The 27777-nt window shown below is 43.0% G+C and overlaps 1 protein-coding gene across 1 annotated transcript in view; it reads left to right on the top strand.

Annotated features, from left to right (window-relative positions):
- WDR73 (WD repeat domain 73) overlaps positions 1-27293 on the top strand; it is a 48660-nt gene extending 21367 nt beyond the window's left edge. The window contains exons 5-8 of the mRNA XM_073612924.1: positions 5034-5101; positions 16779-16940; positions 19116-19469; positions 26287-27293. Of these exons, the coding sequence (XP_073469025.1) occupies positions 5034-5101; positions 16779-16940; positions 19116-19469; positions 26287-26522 (820 nt within the window). The 3' untranslated portion in view covers positions 26523-27293. The remainder of the gene's footprint in view (positions 1-5033; positions 5102-16778; positions 16941-19115; positions 19470-26286) is intronic.
- Positions 27294-27777: the final 484 nt, after the last annotated feature.

The raw sequence follows: 27777 nt of genomic DNA, 5'->3' as shown, positions 1-27777 counted from the left end.
CACAAGGAGGGGAAGTCCCAAAAGGTCATTGCTAAAGAAGCTGGCTGTTCACAGAGTGCTGTATCCAAGCATGGTAGTGGAAAGTTTAGTGGAGGGAAAAAAGTGTGGTAGAAAAAGATGCGCAAGCAACAGGGATAACTGCAGCCTTCAGAGGATTGTAAAGCAAAAGGCCATTCAAGATTTTGGGGGAGATTCACAAGGCGTGGACTACGGCTGGTGTCAGTGCTTCACGGTGCCACCACAGACGTTTCCAGGACATGGGCTACAACTGTTGCATTCCTTGTGTCAAGCCACTCCTGAACCAGACACATCGTCAGAAGCGCCTTACCTGGGCTAAGGAGAAAAAGGACTGGACTGTTGCTCAGTGGTCCGAAGTCCTCTTTCGATGAAAGTAAATTTTGCATTTCATTTGGAAATCAAGGTCCCGGAATATGGAGAAAGAGTGGAGAGGAACAGAATACAAGTTGCATGATGTCCAGTGTGAACTTTCCACAGTCAGTGATGATTTGGGGAGCCATGTCATTGCTGGTGTTGGTCCACTGTGTTTTATAAAGTCCAAAAACAGACAAAATGACCAATACCTGGTTTAAGGATCATGGTATCACTGCTGGCTAATCAAGCACAAACTCGCCTGACCTAAACCCCAAAGAGAATCTGTGGGGGGTTATCAAGAAGAAGATGAGACACCAGACTCAATGCAGTCGAGCTGAAGGCCGCTATCAAAGCAACCATAACACCTCAGCAGTGCCACAGGCTTATCACCTCCATGCCACGCCGCATTGATGCAGTAATTCATGCAAGTAATTCATGCAAAAGGAGCTCTGGCCAAGTATTGAGTGCATACTATACTGTACATGGACATACTTTTCAGTAAGCCAACATTTCTGTATTAAAAATCTTTTTTTTTTTATTGGTCTTATGTAATAATCTATTTTTCGGAGATACTGAATTTTTAGGTTTTCACTAGCTGTAAGCCATAATCAAAGTTAAAACAGAGAAATGCTTACAATATATCACTCTGTGTGTAACACATCTATATAAAATAGAGTTTCACAGGATGCCCCACAGATGCTCAAAAGGGTTTAGGTCTGGAGACATGCCTGACCAGTCCATCACCTTTAACCTTTAGCTTCTTTAGCAAGGCAGTGGTCATCTTGGAGGTGTGTTTGGGGTCGTTATGATGGAATACTGCCCTGCAGCCCAGTCTCTAAAGAGACTGGATTATGCTCTGCTTTAGTATGTCACAGTACATGTTGGCCTTCATGGTTCCCTCAATGAACTGTAACTCCCCAGTGTCGCACTCATGCAGCCCCAGACCATGACACTCCCACCACCATGCTTGTCTGTAGGCAAGACACACTTGTCTTTGTACTCCTCACCTGGTTGCTGCCACACACGCTTAACACCATCTGAACCAAATAAGTTTATCTTGGTCTCATCAGACCACAGGACATGCTTCCAGTAATCCATGTCCTTAGTCTGCTTGTCTTTAGCAAACTGCTTGAGGGCTTTCTTGTGCATTATCTTTAGAAGAGGCTTCCTTCTGGAAAATCTGGGATGACAGCCTTGCAGACCAATTTGATGCAGTGTGTGACGTATGCTCTGAGCACTGACAGGCTGACCCCCCACTCCTTCAACCTCTGCAGCAATGTTGGCAGCACTCATATGTCTATTTCCCAAAGACAACCACTGGATATGACGCTAAATAAAATATTTACAAAAATGTGAGGGGGTGTACTCACTTTTGTGAGATACTGTGTATATATAGTGCAAAAAAGGTGCTCAGATTTTCTAAACTTCAGTAGTCCCTCTTTGCCGTAAAGGAATGATAACGTGCACCAAAGAAAGAGTGCTCCGAAAAGGAATCGCAACAAGTGATTTAAATTAGCTCCTTATCAGCTGCTCTGATCCCACAAGGAGACCATCAGACGCCTTGCTGCATAGCAGCCATAAACACCACGATCTTGCATGCAAAGGTTTCACGATCTCATAAGCCAAGATAGACTCCATGGAGGAAGTTAGGGTACAGAAGAAAATCCACATAGTGTAGTATTTCACCAAATTTGTAATAAAATTATAAAAATCACACTTACAATTTTGAAGGAATTACCCAGCATGTGTTACAAACAACCAGCAGGTCCAATCGGTCAGGCCGACTTGGAGAATACCGTCATGCGCGAGGCACCTTCCAACATGCGCGTTTCTCTGTAACCAGCATCATCTGGGGATGTGAGACCCTTTAAAGCTGGCCCTGTTAACCGCTTGCCGACCAGCTGCCGCAGTTTTACTGCGACAGAATGGCTCGGCTGCGCTAATCGCCGTCATGTCACGTCACTTCTTATTGTGGCCACTAGGGGTGCGCTCCTGCTGCTCGCCCCCAGGGCCGATGCGAGTGCCGCTCCTGCGATTGCCTCGTGACACGGCGAGAACCCAGAGCTCTGTGTGTAAACACAGAGCTCCCGGTTCTCTGAGGGGGGAAGAGACCGATCGTGTGTTCATACAAAGTATGAACACCGATCTATCTAATCCCCTAGCAAGTCCCATCCCCCCCTAAAGTTAGAACACGTAGCAGGGAACACAGTTAACCCCTTGATCGCCCCCTAGTGTTAACCCCTTCACTGTCAGTGACATTTTTACAGTAGTCAATGCATCTTTATAGCACTGATCGCTGTATAAATGCCAATGGTCCCAAAAATGTGTCAAAATTGTCCGATGTGTCCGCCATAATGTCGCAGTCACGAAAAAAATTGCAGATCACCGCCATTACTAGTAAAAAAAAAAAAAGAAAAAAAAATTGCTATAAATCTATCCCCTATTTTGTAGACGCTATAACTTTTGCGCAAACCAATCAATATCTGCTTATTGCGATTTTTTTTATTACCAAAAATATGTAGAGGAATACATATCTGACTAAACTGAGAAAAAATTTGCTTTAAAAAAAAAAAAAATGGGGATATTTATTATAGCAAAAAGTACAATATATTGTGTGGGTTTTTTTTGTTTTTTTTGTTTTGTTTTTTCAATATTGTCTCTTTTTTTTTTTTTTTTCGTTTATAGCGCAAAAAATAAAGACCACAGAGATGATCAAATACCACCAAAAGACAGCTCTATTTGTGGGAAAATAAGGACGTCAACTTTGTTTGGGTACAACACCGCACGACCGCACAATTGTCAGTTAAAGCGACACAGTGCCGAATCGCAAAAAATGGCCTGGTCATTCAGCAGCCAAATCTTCCGGGGCTGAAGCGGTTAATCAATGTTGACTGTTATATAGTGAATTGTAAAAGTGCTACCCCTCTACTGTGGCTTAGTGAAGTGCCAAATAAAACAATAATCAAAAGTGAATAAGGTTAGAACATGTGCAAGAATAATACCTGAAAAGGGCATGGCTACTGACAAATAATCCTTATTATATAATGTGAATCATATTCATAACAAGTGAAAAGAATACAATGGTGAATAAAGACATCAAATATGCAGCATATCCTCATATGATACGTCAATGCAACCAAACTCAAACGATATTAACCACTTGCTTACTGGCCGCTTAAACCCCCTGCCCCGGCCAATTTCCATCTTTCAGCGCTGTCACTCTTTGAATCACAATTATGCGGTTATGCAACACTGTACCCAAATGATTTTTTTTTTTTCCACACAAATAGAGCTTTCTTTTGGTGATATTTAATCACTGCTGGGTTTTTTTTGTTTTTTTGTTTTTTTTTTTACAATAAAAACCATTTCACAGTTATAAAATTTTGCAAACAGGTAATTTTTTTTTCTTCATTGATGTGCGCTGATGAGGCTGCACTGATGGGCACTAATAGGTGGCACTGATAGGTGGCACTGAGAGGTGGAATGCATTATGGGAAGATGGAACATGTCATTTGCTATTCTTCTTCTTTTTTTTTTTTTTCTAAGCACACACCAGTGTAGTGCATTGGTGTGAACTGAACCATTAGGACATAAAGCAAGGCAATGCAGCCAAATGCTGCTGGTAAGAATAAGCCCTTATACTCGCTACTCTGACCTTCAGTCTCCCCTCCCTTCCCTCCATTCCAGCTCTGCTTCCTATATCAGACTCTTGCATTAAGTCCTCGTTCACACTGAACATGGCTTTGAAATCGTGCGACTTCATCTGAACGTGCAGTTTTTCAAAACCTCATGTCAGTCCGACTTCGGCGGCGACTTGAAAGACATCTGTAAACAAGAAATCCTGGACAGCCGCACTCAAAAGTAATCTTCGATCTCCATTTAAATATAAATATAATATAATCATAAAAATACATGCCACAGCATCACAAAGCCGGAAACTGACGCGTTTCACACCGTAGTCAGTGCTTAATCACAGCTATGATTAAGCACTGACTACAGTGTGAAACGCGTCAGCTTTCCTGTTTTGCGATGCTATGGCATGTATTTTTATGATTATATTTAAATAGAGATCGAAGATTACTTTTGAGTGTGGCTGTCCAGGATTTCTCGTTTACCTCTCAATTACCAGAATTGCCTGCACCTGTTACTTCCAGCATGGAGAAAATGTTTGTTCCTCACAGACCTCTTTCAGAGTGGTGATATTTTTCTCTCCCTTGAAAGACATCTGTGCGGGTTCATGCACGGATGTCTATTGAAGTTGCCCCCGAAGATGCAAAAAGTATCAACTAGTTTTGTAAATTGGTGCGGTGCTGCAAAGTCGGCGTTGCACTGATTAGGAGCGATTATCTGTGAATGATCGGCTCTGGGTGCAGACTGTTTGCATGTAATCGTTCCTTGAGTGATTATATGCATGTGGCTGCTATTGGCTGTCAGCCTCCCATTCCTTTCAGTGGGGCTGCCTCCCATAGCTAATCGCCAGGAACCTTTGCTGGGTCTCCCACATGTAAATACTAAAGACCCAATTCACAAATTTCAGATTTCACAGCTTTTAATTCCAGACCTGTCTAGGACAATAAAATATGAACTGTGCAGTTGAATGCTGATTGGTGCATATCTTTTTTCTAATCACATTGAGTGACTTGCCTTTTTTTTTTTCCCAGTCTGCTTCTTACAAGTGGCCCAGCTTCAGGACTAGTGCAGGTCTGGCAGATAGGAGCAGAGGACAAAGGTAAATAAATAATGGGCATAAAGCGGGGATTTTTTTTTTTGTGGGAACGCAGTTCCAGCACTGAATATTGTTGCTGCACCCCCAGAAACCATTGACCCACTAGCAACATAAGGACCCCCCCATCTTATGTTGCTAGTGGGTCAATTGTTCCTGAGAGGGAGCTACTGTTGAGGGAGGGGTCTATTATTGCTGGCTGCTTGGGGTAATGTATTGTTGAGGGAGGGGTCTATTATTGCTGGCTGCTTGGGGTAATGTATTGTTGAGGGAGGGGTCTATTGTTGCTGGGGAGGGGGGGGGCTTATTGTTTGGAGAATTTACTGTTGAGGGAGGGGTCAATTGTTGCTGGAAGCCATCTACTGTTGAGGAGGGGTCTATTGTTGGCTCCTGGAAGATCTATTAATGCTGGCTGCTGGATGGTCTAATAATGCTGGCTGCTGGATGGTCTAATAATGCTGGCTTCTGGAAGGTCTAATAATGCTGGCTTCTGGAAGGTCTATTGTTGCTGGTGGGGTCTCTTGTTTTTGGGGGGGGGTCTGTTGTGAGATGGTATTTCGTTGCAAGCAATCTATTGTTGCTGGGGGAATCTCTTTGCTTGGGTGGCAGGGGGGGGGGGGGGGGCTATTGTTGCTGGCTGGGATCCATTTTACTGCTTTTCTTATTATAATTACCAAATTCCATACAGATTACTAAGCACCACAAAATGATACTGAAAAAAAAGGTGGTACTGGGGAGGTAGGTAGGTAGGGGTGGAAACAATGGATGTTGCTTGGAGGTGGGTAGGGGGCGAAGACAAGGGTTGACTTGGGAGAGTTGAGTTCCTGCAACTATTCTCTGAGAAAATAAGCCCTTGGCATAAGTTGGATTCAGATCACTGGTTTGGGACTTTCTCTGTTGAAAGGGACCTATAACAAAATTGTCTTCATTAGGAACTGTCTGAAACTCGCTCAGTGTATGGCCAGCTTTGCTGTTGGTGCTAGGTGTGGGGGTTGCATAGTCTCAGAACTTGTTGACCTTCCAAAATGTTTATATGCTGCAGTCTCTACAGTTTTAAAAGTGGTGTAAAAAGCACGTGCCAATGCTACAATGTTTTGTATACTTTCACTTTAAAAAAAAATAAATAAATATATATATATATATATATATATATATATATATATATATATATATACCCGTATTTATCGGCGTATAACGCGCACCCCAAGTTTAGGAGGGAAGTTTAACCGGTTCCCGACCGGCTCCTGTAGATATACGTGGGCAGAGTGGCACGGCTGCGCAAAGTAACGTACCCGTACGTTACTTTGAATCTGCCGCCGTGTGCGCGCGCGCCTGCCGCGATCTCCGTGAGTCGGGTCGGGGGTCCCGCGGACTCGATCGCCGCAGGCATATCGCGATCGCCTCACGGAGAGGACGAACGGGGAGATGCCGTTGTAAACAGCATCTCCTCGTTCTGCCTAGTGACAAGTGTCACTGGATCTCTGCTCCCTGTCATATCGGAGCAGAGATCAGTGACGTGTCACACACAGCCTATCTCCCTGACAGTTAGAGATCACTCCCTAGGACATACTTAACCCCTCCCCGCCCCCTAGTGGTTAACCCCTTCACTGCCAGTGTCATTTATACAGGAATCAATGCATTTTTATAGCACTGATTGCTGTATAAATGACAATGGTCCCAAAAATGTGTCAAAAATTTCCGATGTGTCCGCCATAACGTCGCAGTCACAATAAAAATCGCTGATTGCCGCCATTACTAGTTGAAAAAAAAATTATTAATAAAATGCCATTAAACTATCCCCTATTTTGTAAACGCTATAACTTTTGCGCAAACGAATCAATAAACGCTTATCTGGGGCTGAAGCGGTTAAGGAAAAAACTTACATATTAAATGCCCATCAAGGCAGCCTTATCAGTGTCCATCTGCAGCCTTACCCAGTGTCCATCTGCAGGCTTGCCCAAAATTGCAGCAAGATAGTTTTTTAAATTTTAGCGCAGCCGAGATACACAGAGCCGGATGTCCTGTGTATTAGGCTCCTCAAAGCTCTTCTCGCAATCATACCCTGTCCTGCCCCGTCCCGGGGGGGGGGTGTAAAGACTAGGAGGCGGGACTGGGCGTGACTGCGGGCGGAGCCGAGCCTAGCCGAGTACACGGTACTCAGCTAGGTCTATTTCGGCGGCGCTCGCTCCTCTTCCCCTCAGAGAGAGCAGGGATCCGCGTATAACACGCACCCACGATTTCTCCCTGATTTTAAGGGGAAAAGGGTGCGTGTTATACGCCGATAAATACGGTGTGTGTATATATATATATATATATATACACACACATACATACATACATACATACATGACTCACTGGATGTTTGGGGAAGCATCACAGATAGGCACCCAGAGAAAAGGAGGAGGTCAGAAACAGTACTGTGTGCCTTTTGAGGTCAAATACTGCAAAATAACTTTATAATAACTACAATGCACCAAAAGGAAGCATTAATATTGCAGTGAGGGCCTAATACTACTTTCAGCCAGCTGTAGCTCTTAAACAGAGTGAAGATTGGAGAAACCAGTGGCGAGCCTTAACTTTCCAGCTTACCATGTGTTGTATGACGGTCACATGATTGTTAGTTTAAGTTCTTTGAGGGTTTTTATTCGATATGTGCAGATCACACAAATACTTAAAAGTATAAAATTTTTTTAAAAGTAATGACAGATACAGATAATATTAGAAAATATAACAAGAAAACTAAAGATGCTGTTTTCGCCATGGAGTCCCCCGGCTTTTCATACAGCATGGCCAAGTAATCTGACAGATGCGTGCCCAATGGCAGCTCTGTTACGAGACTAGCCTATTCCAGTTTGGGCTGTGGTAGGTACCGGCCAGTATTTGAATAAATGACCAAAGTTGTTTGGACAGTGATATCACCTCTTAAGGGGGACAGTGGGCTCGGTCATCCTGCATTCCTCAAGCTTTACATCAGTAAGATAAAACAATACATATGACCTTATATGGTTCCTTGACCAAGATTAGGATGCTTAAAATTCATTAGTGAGCCACAATATGAACCAACAATAATAAGGAAATATAAAATATACAGTTTCCCCATCAATGTGCCAAGATACTTTGCTCCATTTTTGTATAATCTTCCTCTGAAGTGTGCTGCAGGAGAGCCCATCTCTTGGGTCACCTGCTACATTTACTGGTCAATCCCTCCACCTCTGCTCATTACACGAGACAGGAGGATCAGCAGGAGGAACCAGTGAGAACTAGGAGATTGGTGTTTTGGCTTTCCAGTAGACTTTGGGGAGACCATCTTAAAGCGTTAGAGCAGGTTTCAGAAACGCAGGCATCTGGGTTTCTTTTACGTGTATATCTTTGCTGGGTATGTGTTTGTTTTTTGTTTTTTTTTGTTAGAGTCAGGGTTGCTTTAACATTACACAGTACTAGGCTTAGACTTTGCGTGATTTTCTGCATTGAGCTCTTCTGCAAAGTAGTGAGAAGAGTGTTTGAAACATATACAGAACACTTCCTCTTAGAACTCGTAGATTCAAGACCGAATGTTCCCTCTGTTGGTAAATCTAGCCTGGAAATGGCATCTCAGCTTTGTGTTTCCTGAAGGAAAAGCCTTTTTTCTTGGTCTCCATCACAATACTCCAGCATCTTTGTTGCAAGGTCAATCCAGAAGTGCTATACACTTAGGAAAACTGTTACTGAAGGAGACCTACAGGAAGTATACCAAAGACCTAAAATGTCATATTTAGAAATATTACTTTATTGCTAATTAATAACTTTCAATCAAAATGTATTGTTTACAGAAATATTACTTCAAAGGAACCTATTGTAAAAGAAAAGACTTCTTCCGGTGTCCTCTTCTACTAAAACTGCTAGTTACTTGGCTGCCATTCTGACTATCTTGTTTCAGTGTTTGAAATCAATGACCTGGAGTTAAAGTTGTAATAACCCCTGAGAGTACCCCTGCATCTAAATGATATGGCATTCCACCAGCCATTCATTTACTTAGGAAATGCTTGAGGAATATAAGAACTAGATAACTTTTTTAGCTCATATTGGGGTAATGTGACCTTTTTTTCACTACAGCATGTCCTGGGCTGGAGGCAGTTCTAGGCCGGAGCGGATCACATGTCCTGTGACATGGCATCAGCTTTCAGGCCCACCCCCAGGCCATTCAAAGCGGAATGGAGCTGTAGGTCAAGGATATGATACGCCCTTCAGTGCCTTTCAGAGGATCAGATCCTTCACTGGTGGCTCCAATGCACTTTGCATGGCCTGGTGGAAGGGCCTAAAAAAGCGGAGGCGATGTCACAATACATGTGACCCCCTGTGTCTTAGCCCCACTCCCATCCTGGGCCATAGTGACATAGCCAGTTAGGGGATATTGTTGTAGAATCTCATATTAGCCAATGTATTTCATATGATTCATATTGATTTGCATGTATTTTATTGATAATTATTATTATTATTATTATTATTATTATTATTCATATTATTATATAGTAGTGGTGTTATCAATATTATTATTCAATAAGTAAAGCAACAATTATTAATCTTTAATAATGTATACTGTGTTTTCCAGATTTAGAAAGTCTTCATTTTTAAGTGTTGAACTTTAAATGACCTCTGCTTTATGACAAGTACTTGTAAACAGGTGTTCTCGAAAATGTATTAAGATAGTCTACTGGGTGAAAGTTCATTAGAATAGATTCAAGTAATATAGAATTGTCTCAGACAGATAAGAAAACAGGTGGTTAAAATAATTAGGTGGAATACAGGAAAGTTATGTACAGAACATTAATTAAGTTTGACAGGGTCAAACAAAGGTCTGCTTGTGCCCTCATTAAAACTGTTAAAATACATGCATATAGTGAAACATATAAAACATCTGGTGGGGTTATTGAAAGTTAATTATCTCAAAGTTGTAAATCTGCAAATCCTTGAAGCTAGTTAAATCTTATCAAGATAAGGAGAGTTTGATAACACAGCTGGGTGCCAGACTGGTTTAATTGGACAAAAACAGTTATAAATCACTTTAATGAACATATAGGAATTTTGGGAATAATTAAGTTTATCTGGTTGTAGAACAGGTGTCAGATTTATGGTTGGTTACTTTGACGTAGATCTTAGCGACCAATCATATGTAAGAGATATGTTAAGATAAGACTTGTAAAAGGGTATATAAATGCAAGCTCTACAATTGTTAGACAGACAAGTCAGATAGGAGCTCATAAGGCTGAACTCTATGTATGCTGCCCTATTGCACGGGTCATAGAGGTCAGAACCAATGGGCAAGTATCTGTCCTAACTTGTCCCCTCGGACAAGTCAGATAGGAGCTCATAAGGCTGAACTCTATGTATGCTGCCCTATTGCACGGGTCATAGAGGTCAGAACCAATGGGCAAGTATCTGTCCATAACTTGTCTCCTCGTACGAGTCAGAGAAGACTTCTTAACTTGTTCCAGAATGTGGTCTCAGGTGAATTTCCCTCAAGAACTTGGTCGAGCTGGAACCCAGAACTCTGTGAGGGGACCAGACCACCGTCAGGTCGGCTGGTCCCTATCAGGTGAGAGGTTCCCAAGAATTGGCAGTAAAGACCCATTCTGGTTCAAGGTGAGAACAATTCACAATTGTTTAAATTTGGTTAGAGGATAAGAATATTTATATCTAATATGCTTGCTTGTAAGAAACTGTATAAATTAGATCTGTATTTTGTAATACTTTGAACATAAACCTGTATGTTATCAGCTGTTAATAAACCTGCATTGCTGAAGTTCTGCCTGGTTCGATACTTTACTATTCTACTTCAATATCCTCCACAGTGAACTGGTATATAGACATGGCTTATTATATAGATGATGGGAGCATGCATAGTGTGGTGGCAACAGTGCAGAGGCTCTTGGAGCCTGCAGAATATTGCCACCACCAATAAGAATCAGTTGCTGACTGGCAGGTTGCACTAGTAGCTTATTTATAAAAAATAGTTGCTCCTGATTTTTAATAAACACTTACCAGTCCAGGGATCCAACGCTGTCCTCACCCGGGCTGGTTCTTCATTGGTCTTCAGGTCCTTGGTGCCGCCATCTTGGATGTGGGAAGCTGGCTGTGACTACATGTGGCTTCATAGCCAGTTCCCTACAGTGCAGACGTGAGCTGCGCTTGTGAATAAACCCCCATTGACGTGACGTGTCCCAGGAGGTTGCATGCCAGGGGGGGGTGGCTGAACTTCTCCTTGGGCCACCTAGGCTATCCAAGTGGGAGCAGGTACCTGCAAGAAATAAGTACCCACTACTCCCTATTTCAGAAAAAAAAGAGAAGGAGAAGAAAAAAGCAGAACTTCCCATTTTCCCCTTTCAGGAACATAAACATTATAGTGATTTTTGGCAAAGATTTCTTCTTCTTTTTTTTATGTGATGCTTCTGTGTTCCGAGCATATGTCTCAGAAAGTATAGAGGCCTAACCGTGAGTACTACTCAGTACAGCTGCACCTGTGCCTCCCTGGTTCCTGAACACCTAGTGTACATAGAAGATAAAACGAATGATAGAGCCGGCAACTCCAAACATCCTTGCAAATGCTTTATTGGTTACATGATGGTGAGTAAAAACGGGCTAACGCGTTTTGGCAGGTAGCCTTGATACTAGTACATGTTAAAATGTCACACAGAACACACATATGTATATATATATCTCTATAGATATATAGATATAGATATATCCATATAGATATATCTATATATCTATAGAGATATATATATATATATATAGATATAGATATATATAGATATATATACCGTATTTATCGGCGTATAACACGCACATTTATTTTAAGAGGGAAGTTTCAGGAAAAAACCTTACATTTTAAATAAGGAACTTTGAAGCAAAATAAGGGTCAGTGCCCATCTGCAGCCTCACCATTGCCATCAATGCAGCCTGATCAATGCCCATCTGCAGCCTCACAAGTGCCCTCAATGCAGCAACCTCACCATTGCCATCAATGCAGCAGCCTCACCATTGCCATCAATGCAGCAGCCTCACCATTGCCATCAATGCAGCAGCCTCACCATTGCCATCAATGCAGCAGCCTCACCATTGCCATCAATGCAGCAGCCTCACCATTGCCATCAATGCAGCAGCCTCACCATTGCCATCAATGCAGCAGCCTCGCCATTGCCATCAATGCAGCAGCCTCGCCATTGCCATCAATGCAGCAGCCTCGCCATTGCCATCAATGCAGCAGCCTCGCCATTGCCATCAATGCAGCAGCCTCGCCATTGCCATCAATGCAGCAGCCTCGCCATTGCCATCAATGCAGCAGCCTCGCCATTGCCTTCAATGCAGCAGCCTCGCCATTGCCTTCAATGCAGCAGCCTCGCCATTGCCTTCAATGCAGCAGCCTCGCCATTGCCATCAATGCAGCAGCCTCGCCATTGCCATCAATGCAGCAGCCTCGCCATTGCCATCAATGCAGCAGCCTCGCCAATGCCATCAGTGCAGACTGATCGATGCCCATCTGCAGCCTAGAGGGGACAGGGAGGGGGGCGGGACGAGCGCCGACAGATTACATACAGTGAGAATCTCCTGTGATAGACAGAACAGTAGTCCGATGGCGGCCCAGGAGATGGGACTTCTTATTACAGAGGCCGCCAAGTAAACAGAGGATTCTCACTGTATGTAACCTGACGGCGCTCGTCCCACCCCCCTCCCTATCCCCCTCGAGGCAGCTAAAATTGAAGTATTGGCGTATAACACGCACACGCTATTTGCACCCGATTAGATACAAAATGCAGTTTTTAAATGATGGTTTAATTTAGGCAAAAAAGCTGCCCAAACCTGCCTGGCTTTATGTGAAAATGTAATTGCCCCCTAAACCTAATAACTGGTTGTGCCATCCTTGTCGGCAATTCTTGCAATCAAGCGTTTGCGGTAACTGGCAAGGAGTCTTTCACATCGCTGTGGAGCAATTTTGGCCCACTCTTCTTTGCAGAATTGTTTTAACTCAGCCACATTGGAGGGTTTTCCTGCATGAACGGCCTGTGTAAGGTCACGATACAGCATGTCAATTGGATTTAAGTCCGAGCTTTGACTAGGCCACTCCAAAACCTAAATTTTGCTTTGTGTGAACCATTTGGAGGTGGACTTGCTGTTGTGTTTTGGATCTGAATCATTTAAAGTGGTTGTGTAAACCCTTATGCCGCATACACACGAGCGGACTTTCCGGCAGAAAAAGTCAGACGGAACAATTCCGTCGGACATTCTGATCGTGTGTGGGCTTCATCAGACCTTCATCGGACCTTTTCTGTCGAAAATTCCGACGAACCTAGAAATAGAACATGTTTCAAATCTTTCCGACGGACTCGATTCCTATCGAAAAAAAACGTTCGTCTGTATGCTAGTCCGACGGACCGAAAATGACGCAAGGGCAGCTATTGACTACTGGCTATGAACTTCCTTATTTTGGTCCGGTCGTACGTCATCACGTTCGAAACAATCAGACTTGGGTGGGATCGTGTGTAGGCAAGTCCGTTTCGTCCGAACTCTGTCGGAACTCCGTCGAAAAGTCCTTCGGAGTTCAGGCGGACGAGAAGTCCGCTCGTGTGTACACGGCATTACAATCCACTTTTTACTACAGGTAAGCCTACAATAAGGCTTACCTGTAGCTACCCAGGTTTAGGAGATATGCCCTATATCCGCATGTGCCAACGTCATTGGCACATGCACACTGAAGCATCATGCCGTTGCTTCAGCTAGTGTGCCGTTACCGGCGGCTCCTGCACGCATGCGCGGGAGTGACGTCATTGTGGCTCCGGCCAATCACAGCGCCACAGCCCGCGATACCCGGAAGTAATTCCGGAGAGAAATGTCGCTGGCCGGAGCTGTGTACAGGGACCGCTGCAGGGGTCTTCAATCTAAGGCAAGTATTTCATAATGAGCTAGTATGCTATGTATACTAGCTCATTATGCCTTTGTCATGCAGGTTTTTTTTTTCTTTTAGTGCGTTTACAACCACTTTAAGTGTGAGAAATATGCAAAAAAAAATCAGAAAGGGGGCAAAGTTTTTTACAGCACTGTGTGTGTAATAAATTATATATATATATATATATACAGGAGGTCCCCGAGTTACGAAACTCTGACTTGCGAACGACTCCTACTTACGAACGGGAGGCTGCGTCGGCGGAAAACATTGAAAAACGGCGTCTCCGCTGTTCTGCGCATGCGCTTCCGACGCGTGTGTATGTATATATATATATATATATATATATATATATATATATATATATATATATATATAATCTATCAACACAGTTGCGTAAATAGCAGCAATGTTTATGGCCTAATGTAACCTTATTTAGGCTTTATTACTGTTTTTTATTTCTATCTTTAAACAATTTAATATTTAATCTTCTGTTATTCTTAGTTTGTTTTTACAATAATTTTTAAGGGTCACTTAAAAAAATGTGCAAGCTGTGGGGAAAAAAAGCCATTTCATTTGTAAAAACCTAAAAACCTTTACAATACTTTGTAGCAGGGTGAATTTGATTTAAATCAACTCAATTTAAATCATAGTTTTTAAAGAGCGACTGTCATCTCTGTCCCGCAGTGGCTCCTCCTCTGACCCGCTGTTGACTCACCGACAGTCCCATTCACTTTAATGGGACGGCTGGTGATGTGGCAGTGACACAACAAGGTGAGGGACGTGGCGGCAGCAGGTGAGTGGATGCCCGCTAACAGGCGATGCCATGATGGATCTGAAATGACAGGTGCTCTTTAAATGTAAGGACTTATTCTTGCTGGTAGTTAGAATCTTTAATATTTGCAAACCAAATGAAGGTTTCCTATTTAGAATAATAAGCTGTCAGGTTAGTAAAAAAGCAATATCAGAACCGATTGAATCATACAGTTTGTAGTGTACATAGATTTACAAAACAATGGGATAAAGGAATATTCCTGAACTTTGTTTTATCTCATGGTTACTGTGAAATTCTGTGAATACATCAATGCAGTGCATGTTATCTCAGCTTGCAGAGCTTGGATTCATTGAATAAATTTACAATCTAAGGTCCCTAACTCGCATTCATACATATACATACTAGGGCCAATTTAGACAGAAGCCAATTAACCTACCAGCATGTCTTTGTAGTGTGGGAGGAAACCGGAGTACCCGGAGGAAACCCACGCAAGCACAGGGAGGACATGCAAACTCCAGGCAGGTAGTGCCATAGTTGGGATTTTTATATTGTAAGTTATGAGAACGTTATTGTCAAATAAGCAGGCTTATATCACAAATGTAAAAATGAGTCATTAGGCGGTATAAATGTGTGAGAGCTAAACTGGTTAAAACATAACTGAATATTTAGAATCCATTAAATACAAAACAAAAGGCTTGCACAGTCTTAATTTTTTTTTTTTTTTACTGTAAAGTAGCAACAGACAAAATAAATGAGCCATCGATAGCGGCGGAGACAATCGCGTCCTCTGCCCTGTGAGGCTGGATGCCGAGTGAGGGAAAGATGGCCCCCGCTCGGCTCCATACCATTGGATGATGGAAGCAACGTCAAACCTCACTTCCGCCCAATGGTGTTAGAGGGTCATTTTTTTTTTTTTTTGCAAAAAAAAAAGACTTTTTTTTATTTTTATTGCATTTAAGTGTAAATGTGAGATCCTGAAGTCTTTTTGACCCCAGATCTCACATTAAAGAGGTCCTGTCATGCTTTTTCTCTATTATAAGGGATTTTTACATTCCTTGTAATAGGAATAAAAGTGACCCAAAACCATTTTTTCAAAAGGACAGCGTAAAAGTAAAAAATGAAAAAAAAGTTGCGCCCCCACATATGAAAACGGTGTTCAAACCACACATGAGGTATCGCCACGATCGTTAGAGCGAGAGCAATAATTCTAGCACTAGACCTCCTCTGTAACTCAAAACTAGTAACCTGTAGAAATTTTTAAACGTCGCCTATGGAGATTTTTAAGGGTCAAAGTTTGTCGCCGTTCCAGCAGTTTTAAAGCGTGACATGTTGGGTATCAATTTACTCGGTGTAACATTATCTTTCACAATATAAAAAAAAAAATTTGGGTTAACTTTACTGTTGTCCTATTTTTCAGTTCAAAAAAAGTGTATTTTTTCCAAAAAAAATTTTGCTTATAAGACCGCTGCGCAAATACAGTATGACATAAAGTTTTGCAACGACCGCCACTTTATTCTCTAGGGCAGTGGTGGCGAACCTTGGCACCCCAGATGTTTTGGAAATACATTTCCCATGATGCTCAACTACACTGCAGAGTGCATGAGCATCATGGGAAATGTAGTTCAGAAACATCTGGAGTGCCAAGGTTCGCCATCACTGCTCTAGGGTGTCTGGAAAAAAAATAAAATATATATATAGATATATATCTATATAGATATAGATATATATCTATATATATCTATATCTATATAGATCTATATCTATATCTATATCTATCTATCTCTAGATATAGATAGATAGATATATATAGATATATATATCTCTAGAGATAGAGAGAGATATATATATATATATATATATATATATATATATATATTTGGGGGTTCTAAGTAAATTTCTAGCAAATAAAAAATATTTTAACTTGTAAACAACAAGTTTGAAAAATAGGCCCGGTCCTTAAGTGGTTAAACCTTATATTTGTGTAATTGTAGATGTCATTAAACCCACAAGTACCATTCAGTCGGATGTCGGGAAGGACACGTGGACAAAAATAGCCACAACGGCCGCAGCAACTCCTCAAGTTCTTCATGGATCTCACATCAACAACGTCCAGATCACAGAGATTGAGTCCAATAAGCAAATATATACACTGGGTAGGTACCACCACAGGTTCAGGATTATTATTGACCCATGGTGACCAATCGGCAGCCATCTTTCATCTATTTGACTGTAGTGAAATCCGGTTGCTGTGCACGGGATCCTTGCTTACTGCTTCCTTATTGAGTTTATAGTTGCATTGGGCATGGTTACAATAGGGACAATAGGTTTGGTGGTTTTGTAAATAGTATTGGTGGGCTTTCTGACTGCAATATTATTGATTTATTTTTTTAGTTTTCAATTGCAAAATAAGTGTATTATTCAGTAGGTTTTGCGGCATGTCTTACTGTATACAGATTTCCTAATGAAGTCGTTTTTTTGGTAAGTTTTTTTTTTTTTTTCTTTATTCTGCCAGAACCAGTACTTCCTGTTGCAGGTTGACAACACTACCCACAATTAGCAGTAGTGTTGTCAGCCTGCAGTGTGTGTGCGTCTTCAGTTGAATTCTGGTCTGCTGCTAAGTGTGAAATAGCATCTTGGCATTGTCGGCCTGCAACAGGAAATGCTGTTACTGGCAGGGTCTTGAGGAGAACAACCGTTGCATTGCTGAACCAGGAACGCCCTGAATCACCTGCCTGACTGGCAGTTTGAGAAATGTGTGTATTTCAATTTAGTTTTGCTTTAAAACTAAACGTCAGATTTTTTTTTTCTTTTTTTTTAAAGCAAAACTGTAATCCTCTTCTCTGTAGCACTGTGGTATCCCGGAGCTCCCCACAGGTCAGCTTCCGGGTGCTGATCTTCAGCCATTTTCATTGTGGGATATGTGGTATTTCAGTCATTTTGGCATTGCCAACATTGTACACTGAACTGTGCATGCATACAGGTAGGTAGGGAATTTTTAATGCAAAAGAAACTTACTATGCCTCCAGGGCTCGACAAATACCAGGCACCATGGCGACTAGAAATTGCGTCCTGGGGCCTGGGCTTTTGTAAGCCCATTCAGTGTTGAAGGGATGCACAATTTGTATTGCCTGATGCCCGTGACATGCAGTAACAGGCCTCGGGCAGGTTTTTTTTCTACATTTAGCCCTGCTCCAGGCAAGCAGCATGGCTCACATGTCATGGGAATTATTTAGGTATCTCTGCTGCCGCCTGATTGCTTTCACACAGGCGGGTAAAGTGCCCCCCTGCTATGTATACCAGCTCAGCTTTGCTCATCTGCGTGCCCGGGACTGGCATAGCGGGCGCCTCAGGGTAGAGGGGAGGGAGTAGAGTGGACACACCTCTGCATCTTTCACTTCCACTACAATCACTCCTTGTAGTTCTTCAGCCCACTGAGCTCCCGGTCTCTCACTAGACCCACTGATTCGCTGCCACTGAATCCCTTCAGCTCCTCCAATCTTCACGGTAGTATCGTCCTCAAGTGTCACCCCCGCCTCTCTGCTAGAACCCTAGCTTGGCACTCAAGATACCTCTCAAGATTCACCCCACTGGCCTGCTCGGTCCCTGGCTTGACACACAAGGCTGCTCTGCAAGCATCACCTCCGCTGGTTGGGTCCCCGTTGATGGTTTCCCTGGCCAGCATGGCCAGGAAAGAATGTAATGCAGTCTGCACTGCATTACGTTGAGTGGAGCACAGGGGAAACAGGCAAAGTCTTTTAGACCCTGCATGTCTCCTTAAAGAGAACCTATCGCCAAAAAATCATGACATAGGGGACTTCTCCCTCCCCTCTACCCTGCCATGCCAGTCCCGGGCCCACAGATGGCCGATTAGAAGTGCATTTAACATTTGTTATTTACCTGTAAAAGCCTTTCTTATGTAGACATCCAAAAGCCCTGTGACTACCACTAGGTGCCGCCATATTGGATGTGATGTCAGCAGACTCAGAGCTGTCACTCAAGTGACACTTTATAGCAAGGGTGCTCAACCTGTGGCTCTCCAGCTGTTGCAGAACTACATGTCCCATCATGCCTCTTCCTTTGGCAGCCATTCTTGCAACTATCAGCCTTTGCAATTCCTCGTGGAATTTGTAGTTCCACAACAGCTGGAGGGCCACAGGTTTTGCACCCATGCTTTATAGTATTCCTCAGCACTCTTCTGCCAGCAGCTACATAAAAGGTTTTGTAAGAAGGTGAAGGGAAGCAGAGTTAGGTCCTCTTTGGAATAATTTGCTTGCTGATACCTAAGCCAGTGTTGGTAATAAAAATGTTTGTTTCCTTTTGTCCTTCAGCTACATCAGGCAGTGAGGGGCTTGGCTCTCTCTCCTTTCTGGATGAGAACACTTTCTTGATGTGCGGTCTGAGTGGGAGACTGATACTTGTTGATGTCCGACAAATTGGGATTGCCAGCGAGGGAAGTTTGGCCCTTTCTGCCCCCTGTAGCAGCCATTGGATTGCAACAGTAAAACCAGGACATCGGGGTATTGCCAGCCTTTCCTCTGAGGGCCATATCACCATTACAGACTCCCGGGACCTCGGGGTGCCTCTGAAATGTGCAAGAGGAAGAATTTCTGAGCCGTCTATGCCGGAGACCTTTACGTGCCTCAACTGGGCACCTAGGCTGGATAACTGCGTCTCTATATCAGGTATGAGAGAGCTTGGTGTGTGAACTGGACATGTGTCTGTCTTTTTTTTTTTTTATACTTTGTGGGGTATCTATGTAAAGAGGACATTTTGTCCACTTTATTGTTGATTCAAGTGGTCAAAAAAGCTACCCTGGGTTTGCCATAGCTGATTTACTCATATATACAGTTATTCTCATAAGTTTACATACTCTGGCAGAATTTATGATTATAGAAAATAAAAAACCGCGCTATAGATCTAAAGATCCTATATAAAAAGTCCAGCAATCACAAATCCCAAGTAGATGACGTGAGAATCTTTAAAATTCAAGTCCTGTAGGTGAGTAATCAAGTGAAAACATATGAAGGTTGTGCGCTTACCAGAAGTAAGCCAAAATAGAGCGAGTGGCTTAAAACCCAGCCGAGGCCTCTGGAAATCGACCACAAGTGGAATAGAGTCAAACTCCAACAGTGGGGGCAGATCCGTCAAGGATTATCCAAAAATATATGAGAAAAAAAACATAGCATAATACTGATAGCACAACAAATGAAAAAAAAGGGAAAGAGGAAAAACAGCACACCACCAAACAAAAACCATATATAATCATAAACCACATCCAGTGCCTCAACACAAATCGGATAGGTAAGTGGGTGCCATGCAATCATGCAATGAGTGAAAAAAACCACTAATTGTGTGTAGGTAGAGCCTTACAAATAATCTGCTTACCAGATACTTCAAGGCTGGTAAACATATAACCATCACCAGGTGAACGATATGGAAAAAAATCCCTCTGGGTGCAACAAGTGACTTATAGAATCTGCTTACCAGATATCTAATAAGAATAGGCAGGTTCAATGGGCTAAAATCCACACACCATAGGGAATGATACAAGGTAAGAAGTTCCGCATACCAGGTGAAAGTTCTGCTTACCAGATGTCAGATATAGGCAGGCAGATAAACTCATACACAGAGCAAAGTCCCGGCAGGAAGAGTGTAGATACGTCCTGGTAATCCTGACTTACACTCGGCAGTGCGGAATAATAGAAGAAAGGATAACAAACGTTGCCGGCCGGCACAAATAGCAAAGCTCCCGTCCTCAACAGGGCGACGTGGTGACGTCAGCACGTCCCTCCCAGACGCGTTTCGTCATACGTTGACGTTCTCAATGGGGGCTGCGAAACGCGTCTGGGAGGGACGTGCTGACGTCACCACGTCCCCCTGTTGAAGACGGGAGCTTTGCTATTTGTGCCGGCCGGCAACGTTTGTTATCCTTTCTTCTATTATTCCGCACTGCCGAGTGTAAGTCAGGATTACCAGGACGTATCTACACTCTTCCTGCCGGGACTTTGCTCTGTGTATGAGTTTATCTGCCTGCCTATATCTGACATCTGGTAAGCAGAACTTTCACCTGGTATGCGGAACTTCTTACCTTGTATCATTCCCTATGGTGTGTGGATTTTAGCCCATTGAACCTGCCTATTCTTATTAGATATCTGGTAAGCAGATTCTATAAGTCACTTGTTGCACCCAGAGGGATTTTTTTCCATATCGTTCACCTGGTGATGGTTATATGTTTACCAGCCTTGAAGTATCTGGTAAGCAGATTATTTGTAAGGCTCTACCTACACACAATTAGTGGTTTTTTTCACTCATTGCATGATTGCATGGCACCCACTTACCTATCCGATTTGTGTTGAGGCACTGGATGTGGTTTATGATTATATATGATTTTTGTTTGGTGGTGTGCTGTTTTTCCTCTTTCCCTTTTTTTTCATTTGTTGTGCTATCAGTATTATGCTATGTTTTTTTTCTCATATATTTTTGGATAATCCTTGACGGATCTGCCCCCACTGTTGGAGTTTGACTCTATTCCACTTGTGGTCGATTTCCAGAGGCCTCGGCTGGGTTTTAAGCCACTCGCTCTATTTTGGCTTACTTCTGGTAAGCGCACAACCTTCATATGTTTTCACTTGATTACTCACCTACAGGACTTGAATTTTAAAGATTCTCACTTCATCTACTTGGGATTTGTGATTGCTGGACTTTTTATATAGGATCTTTAGATCTATAGCGCGGTTTTTTATTTTCTATATTCTGTTTTGGTGTGCCACACTTATAACCGCAGCTTTTATATATACATATCTTTTTTCTATTAGCGCAGTTTTTATATTTTAGAATTTATGATTTCTTGGCCATTTTTCAGAGAATATGAATGATAACACAAAAACTTTTCTTTCACTCATGGTTAGTGTTTGGCTGAAGCCATTTATTATCAATCAACTGTGTTTACTCTTTTTAAATCATAATCACAACAGAAATTTCCCAAATGACCCTAATCAAAAGTTTACATACCCTGGTGATTTTGGCCTGATAACATGCACACAAGTTGACACAAAGGTGTTTGAATGGCTAATAAAGGTAACCATCCTCACCTGTGATTTGTTTGCATGTAATTAGTGTGTGTGTATAAAAGGTCAATGAGTTTCTGGACTCCTGACAGACCCTTGCATCTTTCATCCAGTGCTGCACTGACGTTTCTGGATTCTGAGTCATGGGGAAAGCAAAAGAATTGTCAAAAGGATCTGCGGGAAAACGTAGTTGAACTGTATAAAACGGGAAAGGGATATAAAAAGATATCCAAGGAATTGAGAATGCCAATCAGCAGTGTTCAAACTCTAATCAAGAAGTGGAAAATTAGGAGTTCTGTTGAAACCAAACCACGGTCAGGTAGACTAACTAGAATTTCAGCCACAACTGCCAGGAAATTTGTTTGGGATGCAAAGAAACACCCACAAATAACTTCAGGTGAAATACAGGACTCTCTGAAAACATGTGGTGTGGCTGTTTCAAGATGCACAATAAGGAGGCACTTGAAGAAAGATGGGCTGCATGGTCAAGTCGCCAGAAAAAAGCCATTACTACGGAAATGCCACAAAGTATCCCACTTACAATACGCCAAACAGCACAGAGACAAGCCTCAAACCTTCTGGCACAAAGTCATTTGGAGTGATGAGACCAAAATGTAGCTTTTTGGCTGCAACCATAAACGCTACATTTGGAGAGGAGTCAACAAGGCCTATGATGAAAGGTACACCATTCCTACTGTGAAACACGGAGGTGGATCGCTGATGTTTTTCGGATGTGTGAGCTACAAAGGCACAGAAAATTTGGTCAAAATTGATGGCAAGATAAATGCAGTATGTTATCAAAAAATACTGGAGGAACATTTGCATTCATCAGCCAGGAAGCTGTGCCTAGGACGTACTTGGACATTCCAGAATGACAATGATCTAAAACACAAGGCCAAGTCGACCTGTCATTGGCTACAGCAGAATAAAGTGAAGGTTCTGGAGTGGCCATCTCAGTCTCCTGACCTGAATATCATTGAGCCACTCTGGGGAGATCTCAAATGTGCAGTTCATGCAAGACAGCCCAAGAATTTATAGGAACTGGAGGGCTTTTTCCAAGAGGAATGGGCAGCTTTACCATCTGAGAAGATAAAGAGCCTCATCCACAAATACCACAAAAGACTTCAAGCTGTCATTGATGTTAAAGGGGGCAATACACGGTATTAAGAACTGGGGTATGTAAACTTTTGATCAGGGTCATTTGGGTAGTTTCTGTTGTGATTAGGATTTAAAAAGAGTAAACACAGTTGATTGATAATAAATGGCTTCAGCCAAACACTAACCATGAGTGAAAGAAACGTTTTTGTGTTATCATTCATATTCTCTGAAATATGGCCAAGAAGTCATAAATTCTGCCAGGGTATGTAAACTTATGAGCATACAGCTTTTTAAAACAGAAGCGCGGGATCCTAAAAAAACAACATATATACTCCCCTAGATGGCTGCAGCATTGATCCGAGCTGCAACTGTCCCCCACCGGCTCTACACTGAGAAATAAGCGATCAAAGACAGCTGATCGCTCAGTTCTTGGGTCTACTCTGAGCACAGAGCGGTGACTGCTAGTCGCCGCTCTGTGCTCTGCCCTGAGGGCTGGACTGTGGCTGGGGGGAGTGGCCAACCCAGGCTTTCAGTGGCACGTTAAGGGGCTGAACCAACTGCCAGTCAGGCATCTGAGTGGATCCTGAAATTATTGTCAGATTCCTGCAGAGTCCAAACTGACTATAGGACATCAGCGGGCTTTAGCTGAATCTGGATTAAAGAAGTATGGGCAAAGCTCTTTTAGACATACTTCTCCTGTAAGACACAGGAGTGCACCTAGTTTTGCACTCCTGTGACCCACAGGAGACGTATGACTAAAAAAGCTTTGGCCATACTTCTCCTTTATTCCTTGCTTAAGTTCCAAATAAAACTGATGCCATAATTGCTGCCCCAGGTTTCCCGTTTCAGGGTGGCTCCTTTTTCTTGCAGCATCCTATGGAGCCATACTAGTAGGCAGGGACTCCCCTAGTGCTTCAAAAGAATAGCAGTGTACTCCCCTGATCCTCCCTCGTGCAAGCTAGCAGACGGACCCCAGACTGCACTGTCCACTGTTAACTCTTCCCTGAGAAGAACAAGAACCAGTAGCATTGTAAACTGCAAGTGCTGGGGTAAGAATTTTAACAAAGAGTATACTGGGGAATGTATACTTTATTGTGCTCCAATGTGTTGCATTGAAAATGCAGAGGGTTTAATACTGCTTGATAGTGCAGCAGATACAGTGCATCCGGAAAGTATTCGCAGCGCTTCACTTTTTCCACATTTTGTTATGTTACAGCCTTGTTCCAAAATGCATTAAATTCATTATTTTCCTCAAATTTTTATAAACAAAATGATAACGCGAAAGAAGTTTGTTTTGAAATCTTTGCAAATTTATTAAAAAATAAAGGGAAAAAATCCCATGTACATAATTAAAGTGATTGTAACATCTCGTGTTTGTTATTTAAAAAAAAAAAGTTATACTCTGTGCAGTTGGTTTTGAACAGAGCAGCCCAGATCCTCCTTCTCGGGTCCCTCTTTACTGCTCCTGGCCCCTCCCTCCTATCGAGTGCCTCCACAGCCAGCAGCTTTCTATGGGGGCACTCGAGCCGAGTCAGAGCTCCGTGTATCCATTCAGACATGGACCCCCGACCTGGCTACACCCCCTTTCTTCCCTGTTTGGCTGACTGACTTTGACACCCGCGAGAGCCAATGGCGCCGCTGCTGTGTCTCAGCCAATCAGGAGGAGTGTCCCTGATGGTTTAGACATTCGTGGACATCGCTGGAGAGAGAAGGGGCTCAGGTAAGTAATTAGGGGGTGCTGGGGAGTCTGCTACACACAGGTTTTTTTTTTTAGAATGCATTAAGATAAAACGCCTTCTTCCTTTACAACTCCTTTAATCACAGCCTTTGCTCAATACTTTTGGTGGAGCACCTTTGGCACCAATTACAGCCTCAAGTCTTTTTAAGTATAATGCTACAAGCTTGACATACCTATTTTTGGGCAGTTTCTCCCATTCTTTTTCGCAGGACCTCTCAAGCTCCATCAGGTTGGATGAGGAGCGTCGGTGCACAGCCATTTTTCAGCTCTCTCCAGAGATGTTCAATCGAGTTCAAGTCTGGTCTCTGGCTGGGCCACTCAATGACATTCACAGAGTTGTGCCCCGTAGCCACTCCTTTGTTATCTTGGTTGTATGCTTAGGGTCGTTGACCTGTTGGAAGATGAACCTTCACCTGAGGTCCAGAGCAGGATTTTATCAAGGATGTCTCTGTACATTGCTGCATTCATCTGTCCCTCAATCCTGACTAGTCTCCCAGTTCCTGCCACTGAAAAACATCCCCACAGCATGATGCTGCCACCACCATGCTTCACTGTAGAGATAGTATTGGGCAGGTGATGAACGGTGCCTGGTTTCCTCCAGACATGATGCTTGCAATTCAGGCCAATAAGTTCAATCTGTGTTTCATCAGACCAGAGAATTTTGTTTCTCATGGTCTGAGAGTCCTTCAGGTGCCTTTTGGTAAACTCCAGGCAGGTTGTCATGTGTCTTTTACTGAGGAGTGGCTTCCGCCTGGCCACTCTACCATACAGGCCTGATTGGTGGAGTGCTGCAGAGATGGTTGTTCTTCTGGAAGGTTCTCCTTTCTCCACAGAGAAATGCTGGAGCTCTGTCAGAGGGACCATCAGGTTCTTGGTCAACTTCTTGACTAAGGTCCTTCTCCCCCGATCGCTCAGTTTGGCTGGGCGGCCTGTTCTAGGAAGAGTCCTGGTGGTTCCAAACTTCTTCCATTTACGGACAATGGAGGTCACCGTGCTCATTGGGACCTTCAATGCTGCAGAAATTTTTCTGTACCCTTCCCCAGATCTGTGCCTCCATACAATCCTGTCTCAGAGGTCTAAAGACAATTCCTTGGCCCTCATGGTTTTGTTTGTTCTCTGACATGCACTGTTAACTGTGGGACCTTATAAAGACAGGTGTGTGCCTTTCCAAATCACGTCCAATCAACTGAATTTACTACAGGTGGACTCCAATTAAGTTGTAGAAACATCTCAAGGATGATCAGTAAAAAACAGGATGCACCTGAGCTCAATTTTGAGTGTCATGGCAAAGGCTGTGAATACTTATGTACATGGGAATTTTTTTTTTGTATAAATTTGCAAAGATTTCAAACCAACTTCTTTCACGTTGTCGTTATGGGGTATTATTTGTAGAATTTTGAGGAAAATACTGAATTTAATCCATTTTGGAATAAGACTGTAACATAACAATATGTGGAAAAAGTGAAGCGCTGTGAATACTTTCCTGATGCAGTGTAATGAGCAGTTTTTCCGTTTTGTTAATCCTCATGCAATTGCTGATGCATTATTGAACATCTTCCATCCTGTGTACATCTGTCTCTCTTCCTCCTGCTGCAGGATTTGATGGAACTGTACAGATCTATGACACACAATCCTGGGATAATGATGTCAAAGAGAGAGATGCGCTATTCACTCACAGAGGCCACTCTGTCATGGGGGTGTGCGAGGACGGCCGCGTCCCCCGGGTCACCTGTCACACTTGGCACCCATGGAAAGAAAGGACTCTCATATCGGCCGCAAATGATGGTTCTTTACATATGTGGGACTGGCTGGACAACTGTACTGGGCTCTGATAATAAAATCACTATAAGACTGATTTGCTATCTTATAGGGAACATCTAGAAATGGTAATTTGGACCTTTTATGTAGTAATATGAAAATTGCATCTTTTCGTCTGGAATTCCTGAAAAAATTGCTGTGTGCTTCCTGGTGTGTGAGTGTGCCTAGGCACTCCCTGTACCTACAATCTCATAGCTGTATATCAGCAGTGTGAGATCTAAGGCACTGCTGGCTCTGATTGCTAGTCTCAGGAGATTTGGGGATGTCACTACTGTGCTGATCACTGTTCTCTTTGCTGGAGGCTCTGATGTGAGGAAGAAAAGCCCTGCCTTCACCAAGATGGCTGCCTCTACGAATTAAAACAATGCAGAATAAGGCACTGTAATGTGGAAGGGATCATCTGCAGGGAGACCTCAGAATGGACAGGAAAGTGTACACTTTTGCAGGACATAACGTGGACCCTGCTGAGGCAGCGTGGCATTTTTGTACAGGCTCTCAGAATACGGTGCAGGAAAAACTTCCGCTTGGCCTTGAAGACCTTGGAATCCTCCCAAGAAAGCCACCAATCCATGGCTGCACAGTGGGAAGCCATTTGTTATAAGATAGCATATGTTAGCCATTTCTTATCATTGCGGTATTTTCTTATGGATGTCGTTTGTGCTGTGTCTGCAGATTGTGCTCAGCGATGTGTGACCTTTCTATGACACGTCATAATTCTGAGTGTCTTGTCCTCACAAGACTCTCGGGCACAAAGGAAAATAAAACAAACGTTTCCTTTATATATACATGGTGGTTTTAGGCTGTTCTGTATGATGTTTCCTTCCTTTACCAAAGATCCTTGAAATACAGATTCTGTATCTATTTATACTGGTTCTCAGCAATGCAGGTGGCTTTTACGATGATGTGCCAAATGTTAAAAATGATATACAGTAATACCCCGGACTGTGAGTAATACGGTTTCACAAGCGTCTCGCAAATTTTTTTTTTTTTTTAAATCCTGACTCGGTTTGCGAGCGTTGTCTCATAAGACGAGCAGAATTCAAGCCTCTGGGGTGTACAGTACCGCATTTGGCCAGAGGTGTGGGGGCATCGGAGCCGCTCTGAGACACTCTGAAACACAACGTCTCCGAGTTTCTCCGAGTGTTTCTGAGTGTCTCCGGCGCCCCCCCCCCCCCCCCCCCACCTCTGGCCACATGCAGTACAGCATACACAAGCAGTGGCTGTGGAACGAATTATCTGAGTTTCCATTTATTCCTATGGGGAAACTCG

This window comes from Aquarana catesbeiana, linkage group LG02, assembly GCF_042186555.1.
Source record: "Aquarana catesbeiana isolate 2022-GZ linkage group LG02, ASM4218655v1, whole genome shotgun sequence".
NCBI classification, from domain to species: domain Eukaryota; kingdom Metazoa; phylum Chordata; class Amphibia; order Anura; family Ranidae; genus Aquarana; species Aquarana catesbeiana.
The sequence above is the reverse complement of the archived record's forward strand: the minus strand, read 5'-3'. Positions and strand labels throughout refer to the sequence as shown.